The sequence below is a fragment of the Gekko japonicus genome, unplaced genomic scaffold (genome assembly GCF_001447785.1).
Source record: "Gekko japonicus isolate JY-2015 unplaced genomic scaffold, Gekko_japonicus_V1.1 scaffold2540, whole genome shotgun sequence".
Lineage (NCBI taxonomy): Eukaryota > Metazoa > Chordata > Lepidosauria > Squamata > Gekkonidae > Gekko > Gekko japonicus.
Window position 1 is genome coordinate 41,842 of NW_015172083.1, and position 18,164 is coordinate 60,005.

An 18,164-nucleotide genomic window follows, 5' to 3' on the forward strand; every position below is an offset into this window, starting at 1 on the left:
GCCTGCATTCAGATGGATAGTTTCCAGAATGTGCCATAGTCTCCTGGACTTCATACAAAAGCCATTCGCTCACATACATATGAGCAGATTGCTGCCAACAGCAGAGCTTTACATCAGCTCTGCATACACAGTTAATCAGTTCTATTTCTCTGCTCTCACAGAGCTGCACGGAGCCAAGCACTTGGACTATAATTTACCTCAGCATTTAAATAACCAGCTTTTAAATAACACAGTTTTTAAATGGTCAGAGATGGTGTCTCCTTGACACTATCCTTCATGACTTTTATGAGCCCGACAAAAGACTACAGTGCAGGGTCTGTAGTTTTAATCTCTCTTAACTCGGTACCTTCTGCCCAGAACCATTAAAAACTACAGATTCCAGCACTCTTGACAGTGCAGTGCTTCTGGGCATGCTCTTGAGTCTCAATACTGGGAATAGATTGAGAATTTACAACTGGGCCCTTTACTCTCCTGTGCCATTTTTACCACTGGTTTCCCTCCTCAAAAGATAAATTTAGGTTGCAGTCAGATACGCCAGAAAAAACGTGGGGGCAGGGGAAGCGAGGCTATTTCCTCCAGAGGAATTTGACCCACAGTTCCGCGATCACACAGTCCTTGGAAGCTACGGGCACAACCCGCCACTGTGTAATCAGATACAACCACGGGTGAGTCGGGGGGGGGGGGGGTGGCGGTGTGAAAAACGAGGAATCGATGAATCGCATCTCTGCACTGAGGGCGCCGTAGTGAGTTTGCGATGATGCGCATACTGAGAAGGGGGGGGGACAACAGCGTGGAGTCGGGATGGCCTGATCAGACCATCCCGATGCCACGAGAGTGCAGTGGAGCAATCAGACAGGAAAGTCTGTCCGTGGCCCATCGCAACCCATTTTCTACCGAATTTTCCCCGGTGTCTTTTTAACTCCGCTTCTGCAGCAGAGCAGAACGAGTTGCCGACAGCTGCAAGGCGCTTCCCAGATGTTGTTGTCTGAATGTGCTCTTTAAATCTGCCCGGCATTCACACCTATGGCAGGTCTAATTATGTGTATGATCACAGCCTTAGAGAAGGGGGAAACCAGTGCTACCAGGGAAGGCTGGTAACAACTGGAGCTGAGACAAAGTCAGAGGAGAGTTTAGTTTGGCACATAATTGACTCTCACCTTTCCCAACCTAGGAGAGCTTTCCCCACCTCCCACACCATTCCTAAACTCAGCACAATACTTATCCTAGGCTAGAAGCAAGGCTGGACCCAGCACATTTTGGAGGTAGGGATGCCAGCCTTCAGATGGGGTTTGGGCATCCCCCACAATTACCGCTCATCTCCAGATCAGTCCTCCTTGAGAAAATGGATGCTTTGGAGGGTGGATTCTATAGTGTTGTGCCCCACTGAAGCCCATTGAGGCCCTTACAGCTCGTCTCCTCAGGCTCCACCCCCAGATCTCCAGGAGTTTCCCAACCTGGGCCTGGCACCCCCCCACCTCCTTGCCAGTGGCAACCCTATTTTGGTGGACTGGCTTTGAGCATAATGGTAGAAGAATAACAGAAATAAGAAATGAGTAGACTCTAGTGTGGTAGTTATAGGTGTGTAAAGTTATAGCAGGATGACACTGGAGAGAGTGAGGGAGAAAAATTGCAACAAAAAAAATAATCACAGTACTACTTTGAGAAGAATTATAGATAGGAAGACCGGATAAACGGTAGGGAAGTTGGAGAAGTTCAGTATTGCTAGGAGGACTACCTATCCCATGCCTCAAAAGCCTGTCTCACGGAGTTATAAAAATGATTAACTGGTTCTACTGGCACGGAATAAAGCATGCCCACTGTAAAAGAAAAGCACTGAAGCAATCCAATTCCCAGAAACATGGTCACTCCTACAAATATCAAGCCATAAAATGGGGAGAAGGGAGGATGACAATTACAAACATGCATCAGTGGCACAGCTTTTGGCTTAGAAATTGTATTCAGTTCTTCCTTGTGCGAACCAATTAATTGCATATGCCAGTGATTATCTGTAACTACAGACAAAGGACACCTTCCTGAATTAATTTCTATTCTTTGTACAAAATTTTCCCCCTACTCTTTGAAGGCACAGAAGGAAATTTATCCAAACCGTGTATATTATTTGTTAAAGGTTTCCTTTGAAACTAGTTTAACTGTGACCTGATAATTACAAAATAGCCTATGGTTCTGTATATATCAGCCAATTACTCCTATGACAGTTTCAGTGGTAAATAATGTAGTTAATGTTTGCCACCTCAGATAAAACTACTTATTTGAATGAATTAATGTATTTTCAGTAACTTAATCTGATAAAGCACATCACAGTGGGTGGTTTTTACTGCACTCCTACGCAGAGTAATACTAGTCTAAGCCCACTTATTTCAGTGCATTTAGATGGGAATAACTCTCTGTAGGACTGCACTGTCAAGCACCTAATTATTCTTTCTGAAAAATCGACTCATTTGGATTTTGATGAGAATTTTGATTAAACTCTTCCGAAACATCGGGCACAGTAACTTCTACAGAGGTAGATAAATTGTTGCTTCTGGGAGAAGTTTAATTTATCATTAACTACCATGTGCCTTTTATTCTCTTTTGACTATTTGCAAACCAACTATCCAAAACTATGCTACCATGTGCCTTTTATTCTCTTTTGACAGCTGGAATATACCCCAAACTATTTGCAAACCAACTATCCAAAACTATCATTTATTCTAAGTGAGCAGTAAAATGTGTTCAGCGTGCTTCACATGACAGGATTGGCACGTGGGCTTACAGAACGCAGTTGACTTCTATGTGCTCCTTGGTTTCTCCTGGCCAAGGCCACGTCTGGACTTAGTCACTTATCCTGTGCAAGCTTTTCTGCTCCTTAAACCTGACTTGAATTTGTGTGTGATCCTTCTTGTTATCTGCTAGTGGCAGCAGCTGTAGAGTCCAGCTCTAGTGTCCCACAAAATGTTCAAAAGGTATACAACCTAATTCTATTTATTTATTTACATCCCACCTTTTCTCGAGCCCGAATATGGCTTACAAGTCACAATCAAAGCATTACCATTTAACACCAATAGAATAAAGCCCTTCCCCCCACCCCGCACAAAAAAAGATGCCTACAGTTTATACTGCACTAAAATCCCAGGCCAACAAAATGGCCTTACATGTGTTCTGAATATTTCTGAAGACAGTATTCCCCTCATTTCCTCCCAGAGTTGGAGCTGCAGTGGAAAAGATTTAAGCTCTTAAATGGGAGAATGGCCAGTAGCCTGCAGCTTGAGGAATCTAGTTGACACACAGGGACGTACTGAAGGAGATGGTCCTCTAAATATATGGGTCCCTAGACTTTAAAGGTCCAAAAAGCACCATGGATTGTGTTCGAGAACAAGCTGGCGGTCCAGGTAGTTGTTTTAAGATGGCCCCAAGTCACCCAGTGTGTTTCATGAGCTGAGGCGGAAATTTGAACCCAGGTCTACCCAGCCCCAGTTCAGGACTCTCACCACTACACCATACAGTCGTCTCTCAATGGGTATATTGGCATATTTTCTTTTCATCTCTGTACATAACATCCGGATTCCAGTACAGGGACTAATTTAATCTCTTCCCTTCTCTAATGCACTCATGTCGCTGTTCCATTTTTTAAAAAATGTATTGTTATTTTATAGCTATAAAAGGAAAAAAGCTTTCTTGTCTGTTATAATAATAAAGCCAAATAAAAGCAAATAGCAGCCTGACTTCTCTTTGCCCATTTTTTTAGGCAATCCTCTACTGTGGAGTGTATTCCTTCATGGTAGGCACTTTGGGGCTCTTTAAAAAACATTGTGTGAGCGAAGGTGCCTGGCACTGGCGCGCAGTGTGGTGTAGTGGTTAAGAGTGGCGGACTCTGATCTAAAGAACTGGATTTGATTCCCTACTCCTTCACATGAAGGCAGCTGTGTCAGTCACGGTTCTCTCGGAGTTCTTTCAGCCCCACCTACCTCACAGAGCAGGGTGTAAAAACAATTCTTCTTCTATAGCAGAGAACCACCTCCACAACAGACAAGGAAAGGCAAAGGTATGGGATCCATGTCTGTTTGCCCAAGGGAACGGTTCAATTGAGGAGACTGTCCCATGCTGTTTCTGTGCTTAAATGTCAGCAGGTCTCAGTCTTCAGCAGTCTGAGGACACCCATCTTGATTTAAAAAATAACCCCCTCATCTCTACACATTACACACTCTTTTCGGATTACACTCACAGCAAACCACACATTTGTTTATTTAGTACATGTTTATCCTGCCTCCCCTCCAAGAAGCTCAGGGCATGTGCATCACCCTCCTAGTCTCTGTCTTGTCCTCACAACAACCCTGGTTAGGCTGAGAGAGAGAGTGACTGGCCCAAGTTCAGTCAGTGAGCCTCATGGCACAATGAGATCCTGAATCTAGGTCTCCCAAATCGTAATTCTGTGAAGGCTTCCATCGTCTGACAGCGTCACTATACGTGTTTCAGTTTTTCAGATGATAGCACGGTTACCAAAGCCCCAGTAGCCCAGGTCTGCCATATCAAAATAATAAATAAATGCTGTGTGGTAGAGCCTCATAGGTGGGGTACAAGCTCTTATGAGGGGGCAGCCTGCGGTTGCTTGATAAATCCACTCTATTAATCACCATTTTCTCTTTTCAAGCAGCATACACTCTGTTCTGCTCTGCCTCTCAGGATCCATACAGACCACAGCTCTCGGGGGAGGGGGGGCTCAGTTACAGTTATACGCTTCAAGTTTTAGGTTCTGGAAACTGAGGAACGGTGTCTCCAAGGCCAACATTCTTGAAAATTCAACAGATTAGTTGAACATGTCGAACATGTTTTTTTTACGAAAACAAAACCTGCATTCATATAAACGTCAATGAAAAATTAGAATCCGATAGATATATGTCTTGAACACTGAGAGCCAGTTTGGTGTAGTGGTTAAGTGCGCGGACTCTAATCTGGGAGAACCGGGTTTGATTCTCCACTCCTCCACTTGCACCTGCTGATGTGACCTTGGGTCAGTCACATGCTCTGGCACGGCTGTTCTTGAAAAAGAGCAGTTTGTGTCAGAGCTCTCTCAGCCCCACCCACCTCACAGGGTGTCTGTTGTGGGGAGGGGAAGGGAAAGGAGATTGTAAGCCAATCTGAGACTCCAAGTGAAGGGTGGGGTATAAATCAAATCTCTTCTTCTTCTTCTCTTCTCTTCTCTTCTCTTCTCTTCTAGAAAAACGTGGGGAGTTTTCTGCCTGTTACATGGCAGAATTTTGTTTTAGACAAAACTTTAAAATGGTTACTTCATTTCACTTGAATCAAACTTCTGTTATGATCGTTGAGGAGTCATGAGCAGAGCATAAACAAGATTATCTGGAAGACCCAAGTTTAACTAGACTCGGTTTTAATCTCTGTATTAGAGCCGGCATCAGAGGTTGATGAGGTGAGGGCAAGTCTTGCCGGGGCCTCACTGCCATCCCCCCCCCCCCCATGCCAAGAAGCCAGCCCCCACCCCATATTCTGTAATGGGGGGCAGCAGAATTCCAAGTATTCTGCACTCTGCTGCTTCCACTTCCACAGGAGAAGCAGTGAATCCAGCATATTCTGTTGCTTCCTCCTAGCACCCTCCACGTTGACTGGGCATGGGGCAGAGCTTTAACAGTGCCACCTCTCCCGTTATCACTGTTGGAAGAACAGGCAAGCGGCTGGGGTAGGGGAAGTGATCAGCCAGGCAAGCAGCCAGCTGGGCATTTGAACAAGCAGTTTGTCATCTGGCTCACCAGGTAGGCGACTAGGCAGCCAGGGGATGCAAGCAGGTGTTCTTCTGCATGTTTCCTCAGAATAAGGCCCACTGAGTTATGTGGGGCTGTCTCCCAAGTCAGTGTGTCTAGGAAGACACTGTAAGCAAAGGGGAGAGGCAGGCACGGAGGAGTGAGCAAGGAGGTGATGCCTCCTTGATGGCAGAAGTGAATCCGGGGCGGGGGGGGTTGCTGCACTTTGGGGTTAAGAGGTCTGCTGACCGTGGAGACTTCAGGATAAGGAGGAACTGTGGGTCTACAACATTAGTGATAGTGAGGACAAAATCAGGCATTTGGTACACTTGGCATTCTTTCATGCATGAATTTCATTTGTCTGAGTGCATATTAAAATGCTCGCCTTGTTGGAATATGTAAATATAAGAAGTCACAATATGGATTTCAATCCAGAAAATTATAAAATAAACACAACAAAACAGCATACAGCTGCACATATTGGTTCTTCTCAGTCCTAATTTGTTCTAACTATAGTACGTAGCGCTGCCAAGTTTTGTACTGCATTGATAAAGCCTCAAGTATAAGTCATGGATTGCTGAAGTTCAGTTTCCTCTAGTGCACATGACCTTACCACTACAGAAGAGAGATTGTCAGTGCAATCCTAAATGAAGTCATGGCCTTCTAAGTCTATTGCAATCAGTGGGTTTAGAAGGGTGTAACTCAGTTTAGGGTTACACTGCTTGGCTCTGAAATTGTTAAGTGATTTATTAGATTTGTCTGGAAGATCCTCATTTGCTGTTGTACTTACAGTTTCTTTGGTTCCCACGAAACATGAGACAAAACAAAGTCTGGGTGATGTTCTTTCATCGGGGCAGTGTCTGTTGAAATGATTGCAGAATATATTGTTGCTGGCTTAAGGGGCGAGGTTTTCTAAACTGAAGCTATACTTTTTTAAAAAACTAGACAAGAAGACCACTTCAATAAATCTACTAACAATCCTATTGGTTATTAACATATATTGCCACCAGTTAGTGTACAAAGTGGTTCTTCAGAACTTCAGGAAGGGAAGTGGCACATATGTTCACCTATGTACTTTGGATAGTCATACTTAAATTAATACCAGTTACCATATTATTTCTATAGTAATACAGTACCATGCTATTGGAGATTTTTCTTTCCTTGCAAGAGTGAATTGCACTTACATTTGCTGTCATACATGGACAATTTACAGGCCAAGAAAGGGGATCTAGAGTTTGTATCTGTGGTAGGTCTTTGGTAGAAACCATTGAGCATTTCTTCTTTTGGGGAGTAACTTTTTTCGGATCTGAGAAGAAAATTTCTGGATCCTCATCTGAATAAGAAGCCTGTTCACTCTTCTAACTATCATTTAACGACCTGTTAGCAGACCTGGATTTTAATATAACATTAGATGTGTCCCAATATATAGCTGCTGCAATTAAACATTATTTGTTTTTAATGAATATTTCACAGCAATAACTTTTTTGCTATATTGCTGTCTTTTTCTGGTCGAACAGCCCATTGCCTTTAAGACCTAGATGGGATGTTGGTACAAAATGGTTCTTGGACAGCAGGACAAGTGCAGTTATCTCAGCTGATTTGGGAAGCTGCCACTGGGGAAAGACCTTGGCAATACATGTGGCCTTGCTGGATGGGCTTCTGTAGCCATCATCTTATAGCCCAGTCAGCAGTCCAGCCAGGGACAGTCTGGGATATTAAAACAGCTCTGGAGCAAGTTGAGACAAGTGGGTCCTGCAGTGCTGGTGGCACAACAAGGGTGTCACTTTGCTTAGACCCAGATCCTGGTGATACAACAGTGGTGGACAGCTTTGCCCAACTCATGGGGGGGGTGCACTTGACTCAGTTCGCTCCTGGCCGCCAGTGGCTTTCCCGGTCAGCACCCCCCTTGGGAACTTTCCTGGTAAGTTAAATGGTCTGTCTCCTCCTGAGTCCAGATATGTTATTAGAATTCCTAAAATGCAGATTATGGGCCTTATTCCTGCTTCGCATTGCGTGCTGTAAATCTCCATTGTCTCATTTGTTTTCACAATCATGGATGTTTCAGAGCATAAAATGCTTATACAGAGCACTAAAGTCGTGGTTAGCATCTTCCCCGCCATTTTCTTTTTTCATCTTTAAAACTCAGAACATAAGGACAAAATGCTGGGAAATCAACTCATGAATATTTCTTGGGCTGGCAGTTAACCCAGCCAAACATATGAATCCCAGCTGTCAAAATATAGTATGCTTCTGTAATAAAGCAGATTTCCCCTTTGCTGCCTCAACCTCTGTTACAAATGCAATATGACATTATACTAAAAAAATTACTTTTCTTAAATACATTTGATGTCCAGAAGTGCTTTAAATGCTGGAAATCTATGTGCCACTCTTTTATTTTTGGCCAAGTCCTCTCCTGAAAGCAAATTTCCTTGAATATTGTCAGAAGGTTCCTCCAAAGTGACCTTCAAGTATCATTCAAAGTGCTTCTGTCGAATTCAAAAAGTGCAGCTTAGCAAATGTGAAGTGAAAATATTTTGAGTTGGAGTTCTCTATTAATGAAAGAGCTATTTCTCACATTACAAGATTCCTATAGTGAAAGCACTTCTGAACTAGAATTTGTTTGCATCTTGAATGTCATGTGACAATTACATCATCACATGTGACAATTACTAGGGTTTCCAGGTTCCTGCCTTCTGCTGGCAGGAGGACTGAGTGTCCTGTCTGGGATCTTCTGGTACCATAAGAGTTTTTAGGAATGGGAAGCTTAACAATTACACACATGCAGTTTGCAACATGGACAGATGGGCCACAATCTACTATAAATTGCTTCCTGGAACTGGCTTCTTCCTCTTGCTAGAGCCTTGCTGCAAGGCAGAAATCCTGAAAGGCAAAAGGAAACAAACACTGATACATGACCATGCTGATGTGAAGGCCCACCATCCTTCCCATGAAGGAACCTTGAGAGAAGACCTATCTTAACCATGCTCTTGAGCAGCATAACTTGATCAGCCCCTTTCATCTGCCTATTTACCTCCTCACTAAAAAAGATAGAATGGAAAATACAGATTGTGCCATGGGCAAGTTAGCACATTTGCTCTGGAATGCTTAAAATAATAGTAGGAATTTGTAAACGGGAGCCTCAGTAGAGCACATTCTTATTCTTCGGGACTGAGTGTCCTGTCTGGGATCTTCTGGTACCATAAGAGTTTTTAGGAATGGCAAGCTTAACAATTACACACATGCAGTTTGCAACATGGACTCCCCAGCAACGTGCGTGGCACAAACCTGGAACTTTGGGGGTGGAATTCCCCCCACCAGCCAGATGTCGGCCAGCATATCAGGGGCCCCTAAAGCGGGCAAACCCCTGCCCCCACCCCCCGGGGAATGGCAAGCCTAACAATTATTTTTCGCAGCAACTGAGAGTAGTATTCATCCCATCAGCTAATCTCCACCTGTATGAGCACCAATCGGCAGAAGATGCAGCAGGTGAGCTTATGGCCCTCTTTTATTTCCCAGTCCACATCCTAAAAGTATATCCATCTTAGGTGGGACTTTTGGTTGAATGTACACTAGGCAGAAAACCCAGGTGAAAAGATAGAATGGGAAATACAGATGGGCAATGTGCCCTGGAATGCTTAAAATAATAGTAGGAATTTGTAAACGGGAGCCTCAGTAGAGCACATTCTTATTCTTCTTTTCTCTTGTGAAACTCACATGCAATACCGTTAAAGTGTACACCTTAAAATATTCATGGGATGTACAGGTCTGAAAACACATCAGGGCTGCACTGGCCATTAGAGTTAGAGCAAAAGTTTCTGGTGGGCCACCGTCTTGGAGGGCTGCCGGAGACCAGGAACAGGCAGAACCCAGCCTCACTAGTCCTGTTAGAGCTGCAAGCTCAGACTTTTTTGCAGCAACTGAGAATAGTATTCATCCCATCAGCTAATCTCCACCTGTATGAGCACCAATCAGCAGAAGATGCAGCAGGTGAGCTTATGCTTATTGCTGCACGATCAGCCATGTCTAAGATGAGTATCCTCTGCCTTGCTGGCTTGTAGTTTCATAGGGGCCGCTTGGCTTGGCTTGCGCTTGGGCCCTTTTTTATTTCCCAGTCCACATCCGTAAAGTATACCCATCTTAGGTGGGACTTTTGATTGAATGTACACTAGGCAGAAAACCCAGGTTCTTTGCTCTGTTATCAGCAAAGCTGGGCACATTTCCTACTTAGTGTAATGCAGTTGAGGGTGATACAACGTTTGAAGGAAATTTGAGTGCTGATTTCCAAGGAGAGAGCAGTCCAGTTTATGGCAGTTGGTTAAATGAAGGGGAAATGGCATCCCACATATGCTAGTTAATTGAGATATGCCATTGTAGTTCTTATTTTCAAAAAGTGAAATAAAAACCACCTACCAAAAGTGGGTTCTAGGTCAACTCAAGCCTGAACTCTCCCTAGAAGCTAAAATGACTAAACTGAAGCTATCGCTCTTGGGTCACATTATGAGAAGACAAGAGTCACTGGAGAAGACAATAATGCTAGGAAAAGTTGAAGGCAGCAGGAAAAGAGGAAGACCCAAGAAGAGATGGATTGACTCAATCAAGGAAGCCCTGGACCTCCGTTGGCAAGACCTAATCAAAGCTGTTAACGATAGGATTCATAGGGTCTCCATAAGTTGGAAGCAACTTGACAAAACAACACACATGCACACACACACACTAGAATCTCAATTTTCGTATCAGATAGAGCTGTACATATGTAAGTGTAGAGCTTTGGGGATACATCCTGTTGGGTGGGCGAATGAAACTACTTAATTTGCATGTTGGGAGGAGTGTGTGTAGGAGTTGGGAGGAGTGTGTGTAGGAGTGACTGGAAGGAGAAAAAACTGGGTAGGATGTGGAGCATGAGGCCTAATCCTTTGTCTCTCCGAGGACCGGAGTGCTCGAGAGGCCTCAGCTGAAGGAGGTTTTGTCTGGTGCGGGCCCTCCCTTGATGGAAATCACTTCTTCTGGAAGAGGTTGGCCTCCAGACCATCTATCTTTGAACTGAAGCTGATTTCTTTTCTAGGATGGTGAGGAGGAAGGCCTTGAGAACATTCCTTCCAACTGGAGGCCTGCCTCTGAGGGACTGCAGGTGGACCAGCTTGAACAAGAAAGCAGTATTTCTGGGACGCGGACTCCTGGACCTTTCGTTTGGGAAGGGAAAGGAGTTTGGGGGTGGGGAGTACCATACCCTGTGTGCAGACCTGTATTTTCCTTGTTTTAATAAATAGTTGCTTTGCTTAAGCCAAGGTGTGTGAGTGGGGGGGGGGGTCTTTAAGAAAGCAGGCCCTAAACCTTGAACTTGCCCTTCTTTCTGTCACCTGGGTTACATAGGTGTCTGTCATTTAATGAGATTAAAGAATGTAAGGCGAAGTGGTTTTATCTGTTTAGCTTCCAAAATAAAATAAAAAAACTCTTCTGCTGAAAGCCAGGAAATTGAACAGAGCACATACATGTAAAGTTGAAAGTATTACCATGCTGCAAGCGGCATTTCATCACTGAATCTTTTATAAGCCTTCCAGAATATTCAGTGCATTAGCTAACTTTTCCTTCCTACATGTGTGGGTGTGTAAATCCCAGCAGTCAATAAACCATTTTCTTCTGTATATGTGAAAACTTGAAAGCCGCACTGGTCAATAATGTCACCAATTTTGTGCTCATTTCATTTCTGCTAGCTGGAAAACCTTATGTATCACTGCAGCATTGGATGTTCGCCCACATGTTTCAAATACATTTTTTCTCTCTTTCCTTTTGTATTTAAAAAAACGTTTTCAGGTCATCAGTTTCATTAGATTATCCATGACTTTCAGTTAACCTTTTACATCTTAAAATTTCTTCAGTCTTTGTACATTATTTAATATTTCAAAACTCTGCAATGTTGTTTCATAAAGGCTTCCTAATTAATGTAGTAATTGATTACATGGCTGAGCTCACTCTTCTGAAATCAACCCCTGTGGCCTGTTTGAAAACCAAATGTAGAATGAAAGCATTCCACTGGGATGTCAACTTAAAAGACTGGAACTTTTATCGCACGAAATCGATTTATATCATCTTTCCATTTAAAAAAGAATCTGAACGTCTTCAAAACTTTTTGTAATGCCTTTTTAATGCAAATGTCCTGATGACTTGGGAAGTGTGAGTGCTTGCCGCACCTTTTTTCCTGAAACGGCTTCACCATTTTGTCATTCCTCCTCGTCATTCTACTGAAGTACATGTTTCTTATGAGTACAGCTTCATGTGGACTGTTCACAATTACAAGGATTGTTGTTGGAAATTGCTCTGTGCAGCTGTAGCAGCGGGGCTGGGAGAAACATGAGAGCCGAGCCAGGTGCTTGCTGTACCTCATAGACAATGGCCTTTCCCACCCGCCTTCCTCCCCCTCATCTTGGTATTTCCCCAAGAGAAATCACCTCCAGTAGCAGAAAAGGATGCTTGCCTTTTTTACTCTGCTGTGACTTAGAGTGACCGTTAGTGGAGTTTACAGTACAACCCTGACAGTACTTCCCGGGGAGTAATTCCAGTGAATTTACCTGAGTAGGATCTGACTGGGACTGCTTAAAATTACTCTCTAGATAGTAGTTTCTGTTGAAGAAAGAGTAGTAGGAAGAAGGGGAATAATGAGCACCACGACCCAATCCAGGTCCCTGTCCCCACATCTGCTTCTTACTGTTAAAGAGAATGTTGGGAAGTCCAACCTATGTCGTTTGGCCCTCCAAGGCATAAAAGTGAGCCCAGAAGTATACAGGATAAGCAGGGTGGCAATCAGGAGCTCACTGACTTGCTTCGCCTGTCAACAATCTGTCAACAATGCCCTTCTGCTGTCTACAAGAGAGAAACAGGTCAGACTGTTCACAGAAGACCCAAGAAACACAAATGTGACATTGTGTGCATAAAGTAAGGAGCTGCGGTGGCTCAAGTGGTTAAGACGCTAAACTGCAGGCTGTGGAAGGTTGGTAGTTCAGCAGTTCGAGAACCGAGTGTGCCGCATGACGGAGTGAGCTCCCGTCTCTAGTTCCAGCTCCTGCCAACCTAGCAGTTCGAAAGCAAGAAATTGCAAGTAGATAAATAGGTACCACTTCGGTGGGAAGGTAACAGCATTCCACGGAAGGTAACATGACCACGGAAGGTAACATGACCACGGAAACGACCACGGAAACGTCTTTGGCTTTGAAACGGAGATGAGCACCGCAACCCTAGAGTCGGACTTGACTGGCTTTCGAGCAAGGGAACCTTTACCTTTTACCTTTAAACATAAAGTGCCATTAAGTCACAACCGACTTACGGTGACCCCAGCAAGGGGCTTTCGAGGCAAGTGAGAAGCAGAGGTGGCTTGCCATTCCCTTCCTCTGTAGAGTCTCTTTTTTGTTGGTCCTCTTTCCAAGTACTGACCCTGCTTAGCTTCCGCGATCTGACGAGATTGGGCTACACCATGTCGCCTTCCCCCTAAATGTGACATTAGAAAACACCATTTCTGTAACACCTTTAAGCATAAAGTGCCATTAAGTCACAACTGGCTTAGGGTGACCCCAGCAAGGGGCTTTCGAGGCAAGTGAGAAGCAGAGGTGGCTTGCCATTCCCTTCCTCTGTAGAGTCTCTTTTTTGTTGGTCCTCTTTCCAAGTACTGACCCTGCTTAGCTTCCGCGATCTGACGAGATTGGGCTACACCATGTCGCCTTCCCCCTAAATGTGACATTAGAAAACACCATTTCTGTAAACATTTCAATCTACTAGGACACTCGATGTAAAAGTCACCGTTCTTCAACAAAGGAACTTCAAAGGGGACATGAGTGCAAAATCGCTGAACTCAGCCACAGTTTTAATTGTAATCAGAGTTTGATTATGAAAATGGGGAGGGATGAGCAGCCTGATTAGCCCAGTTTGGCCGGAGGCCTTGGGAACTAAGCAAGCACATTCAGTGATTGGATGGAATACCGCCAAGGAAAATGAATTGTTGCACAGAGGACGGCAATGGCAAGCTGCCTCTGAGTACCCCTTGCCCGGAACGCACCGTGGACAGCGCTGCAAAATCGCTGAACTCAGCAACAGTTTTAATTGTAATCAGAGTTTGATGATGAAAATGGGAGGGATAAGCAGCCTAAGTAGCCCAGTTTGGCCGGAGGCCTTGGGAACTAAGCAAGCACATTCAGTGCTTGGATGGAATACCGCCAAGGAAAACGAAATTGTTGCACGGAGGACGGCAATGGCAAGCCGCCTCTGAGTGCCCCTTGCCCGGAACGCACCGTGGACAGCGTTGCCATGAGACACTTGCACCCGGATGGCATGTTTCTTCTTAAACAGCAATGACGCCTGGTAGAGGAGTGAAATTGCTTAACGTAACTAGGCAGACTTTTTCACCCCAGTCACAGCTGTTGTGAATGATCACTGTGTTTGTCTTGTGTACTTTTGCCTTTTTTGCATAGAAACATCACGCGTTATACCTCTTGCAGTTCATCCCCACTGTTCACAGTTTCTTCCTTTTGTGTGTGACAATAGATCTGTGAGCTGCCTCATGCGTGTGATGAGGTGGCCTGTCGTCCATGAAAGCTTATGCGAGAGTAATGGCACGGTCCTAAAAAGAAGTTCCTGGGAGTAAGCCCCTTGAATAAGTTTCAGTAGGATTCTGAATGGGACTGGGCTGTAAATCTGCTGGCCTGTGGGGTGTCGTAAAGGCTTCTTTTTTCATTTTCCCAGCATCCTAATGTGGCTTTAAAGGGGATTTTTCCCTCCCCAGATGACTTACTACTACTGCCCCCCCCCCTCCAACCCAGAGATTCTATATTGCATTTACTGATCTGGTTCTCCTTAACAAATGTGATTTGCAAATGATGATCCTTTCTTTGTTGAGGTTACTGCATTTTTTAAAAAAAGAAACTTTCCTGTGTTGTTTTAACAAAATACGTATTGACATAAGTATACCTTTTTTACTTGGGCTTGGTGTCACTCCAGATCTAAAAATCTACCTTTGAAGTGGAAGGTGATGCATATTAGGTGGCATTGCTTTAAAAATCTATACTCAAATTTCACTCTGTTTTTTTTTTCCTTCTTTTTGTGTTCTTTCATTTATATGCAGAAAGAAAAGAAGAGTGGACTCTTGAAACTTCTGGCCGGAGCGTCAACGAAAAAGAAACCCCGCTCTCCTCCGTCAATGTCCCCGACACATGACCCCCTGTCCGTGGTGGAGGGGATGCTGCAGGGCGCCATAGGACCCGAACTGTCTTCTCTCTCTAGCCACGGGAGGGCAGGCTCGTGCCCCATCGAAAGTGAAATGCAAGGAGCAATGGAGATGGAACCGCTGCACAGAAAAACAGGCTCCTTGGATTTGAATTTTTCTATCCCTTCTCCCATAAGGCAGCCGCCTCTTTCGATGGCAGCCATCCGTCCGGAGCCTAAGCCATTGTCTCGAGAAAGGTACCCAAACGTGCAGGATCCTGCCTCTTGCTTGCATATCTGTTTGCATTTGCATGCATTTTTAGTTAGTTAGTAACAGCATACAAGGGTGAGAAAAACACAACTTTTTTTTGTTAGAAGATTCGTAGTATTTAGACATTTGTGTGAAAGAGTGGTCCCAATGACCTGTGAACACCACTCCATTCAGCCGTCCGAGGCATCTAGGCACCAAGCAACTGTCTGGAGTCTCCCCCTGGTGTCATGCTGCTCTTGCAGCGCACCCAAGCCTTGGAGGAGTTTCCCTTTCTCAGTTCTTCAGTATGCTGCCACCAACGTTGGAAGATTCGTAGTAATTAGACGTCCGTGTGAAAGAGTGGTCCCACTGACCTGTGAACACCACTCCATTCAGCCCTCCGAGGCATCTAGGCACCAAGCAACTGTCTGGAGTCTCCCCCTGGTGTCATGCTGCTCTTGCAGCGCACCCAAGCCTTGGAGGAGTTTCCCTTTCTCAGTTCTTCAGTATGCTGCCACCAACTGTTGTTTTTAGGAATTACCTACTCCTGGCTTTCTTTCCCACATTGCTGTTCTAAGGCTTTTCCAGCTGCCTGCATCTCCTGCTACCCAGAGACTGGTTACAAGGGAGACAGCTTGCCACCAATGCTCCCTCTAACCTGTGGAATCTGGCGAGCAAAAATTCTACCTTGTGAGCTACTGGCAAAGTTGTGAGCGAGCCATTTGGCTACTGCATAAATTAGTTTGCTCTGGAGCCATCCCTTCCTGAGCTAAGACAAAAATGTGTGAGCCAGAGGCTAAAAAACTGTGAGCTAGCTCACACTGACTTGGCTTACAGGGTACACTGCTGGCCACACTTTCACACTCCCAGGGAAATAACGATTTAGCAACTGATCACCTCCGTTTCCCAGCACGCATTTTAAATAGTATGTTCAAACAGTGGAGGTCTATGTGGTATGGAAAACAACTTCCAAGCATTCAAAATAGTGTAGAACTTATTAAAAGTAAAAAGTACACATACTCTCTACATAGCAATGGATTGAGCAAGGAATACAAAAGAAAGGTGCAGACATGTGATTCTCGTCCCTTGCTTTATAAATGCCCTGGCTGATGTTGTTCAAAGGCAGGCACTTGAAGCTTAGAAGCTACAGTTTTGTGAAAGCTTCCTGCTTGTCCACCTAGATCCAATCCTCTCTGATTCCTTGCACTTGTTTTCAACAAAGCATTTCAGCTACAATCAGCTCCAAGAGCTTTAGCACAGTCCCAAACCCATGTCCAGTCCAAATCCTGAATGTATTTTTTAGAAACAAAGAGGCCAGGCTTCAAAACTGCCAGGAAACTACTCTCACCCTAATCTCTGTAGTACAATGACTTCCTCAGTCTACTCAACTGTGAGACAAATGCACTCTGAATCTGTCCATAGACCCTTAGCCTGTTCTTCCTATAGCCCACAGTTAAGCCCTGGCACTAAAACAGAAGATGGATCTCACACAGATTAAATACTGTCTGCTCTCCAAAATTCCGTGTGCAGTTGTGATTCCATATTTTGCAAGAGTTCTCCTTCCTCTGCCTTTGGTAGACGAGACACCCAGGAATGATCATGTTCTTGTTCGGCCTCTTTGGAGTTGATGATAACCCTCCTGAGAACCAGATTTAAGCCTTTAGGATCTGGAAGCTGAGCGACCATTAAAGAAAAGGCCCTACATCAAATCTAAAATAGCCAATCACCTGCCTGTCGGAGATAAATATGAATTGCCACCAGCTTTACAAAGCTGATTCTCTTTTTTATAAATCTCTAAGACTTCTCTATATGGCTACTATCAAAAAGGGCCAGTGAGAACATTCCCCGAATTGAATGCAAAAGGCCTTTACTGTCATATTGATGTCGTGGTGCTAGCCAAAAACAGAAAAGTGACACTTGTTACTCATTTCCTTTCTTTTTTTTTTTACAAATCACAACCATTCTTAGCCCTAGGAATAAAAGTTAAGCAAAAGCAGAGCTCCAAATTATGGACTGTAACATGCAATCAAAGGCCTATCTAGATGTTTGATGTTATCACAATGAACTGCAAGTGGATTTATACAGATGGAACCATTAAAACATTACAGATAGTCCTAATTGCGCGGTGCAGCAGTTAAGAATTTGATTCTGAGTTTTCGGCATTTTGATTTCCAAAGTATGAGAATAACCTCTAATTGAAATAACCTTAATTATACTCAGCAGGCAAGATTTTCTAATTGATTTATGAATTAACTTCCCTATTACTGGTGAATCCACATTCTTTAACTGATCATATGGCTCTTTATGCCTGTAAATGAGGAATATTAATTACCTTAGCACACCAGGAAGGATTATGCCATCACTGGAATCATCTGAGCGGCTGCATTAAATACTTGCCTAGAAGTTCATTCCAAATCCATTTGAGCTCATTAAAACACTGAATTGCTCAGAAGTATGTTTTTTTTAAAGATGTGTTTAACGTTACATTTCACATCTGGCAGAGCAGGAACTTTTGCATCTCTGAAAGCTGTACATTCTTGCCTGCATTGTAAGTATATTTCATTGGCAAAGTAGAACAGATTATTTTGATCCATACAGGTCTCCGGGTAGGATGGGGGGAGGTGGATTTCACTGATACATAAAATCATTAGTTGATTCATGGTTTATGCAGTAGTAGCGTTTTGATGCCTGCCTACACAATAGACACATATGCCGGACAGTCATTGCCTATTGCAACTACCCGTGGTGTTTCCACTACATATTCCAAAATATTCCTTGTTTAGAGCCTTCACGTTTTATGTAGGTGCCAAACATGACTGAGAACAGACCTTTTGGAGTGGATTTAATCCAATTATAAATGCAGCGAGTTCATGGAATTGCCTTTTCCACCTTTCCACTGCAGCTATCAGGTTCAGACTAAACATGGGTCCATTTCAAGTTCTTCCCTTTGTTCTCCATAATGTGTGGTAAAATTT

General features: G+C 44.0%; 1 protein-coding gene across 1 annotated transcript in view; it reads left to right on the forward strand.

Annotated features, from left to right (window-relative positions):
• SH3RF3 (SH3 domain containing ring finger 3) overlaps positions 1-18,164 on the forward strand; it is a 56,901-nt gene that overhangs the window by 31,016 nt on the left and 7,721 nt on the right. Inside the window, 1 exon segment of the mRNA XM_015420890.1 lies at positions 14,860-15,197. Within this exon segment, the coding sequence (XP_015276376.1) occupies positions 14,860-15,197 (338 nt within the window).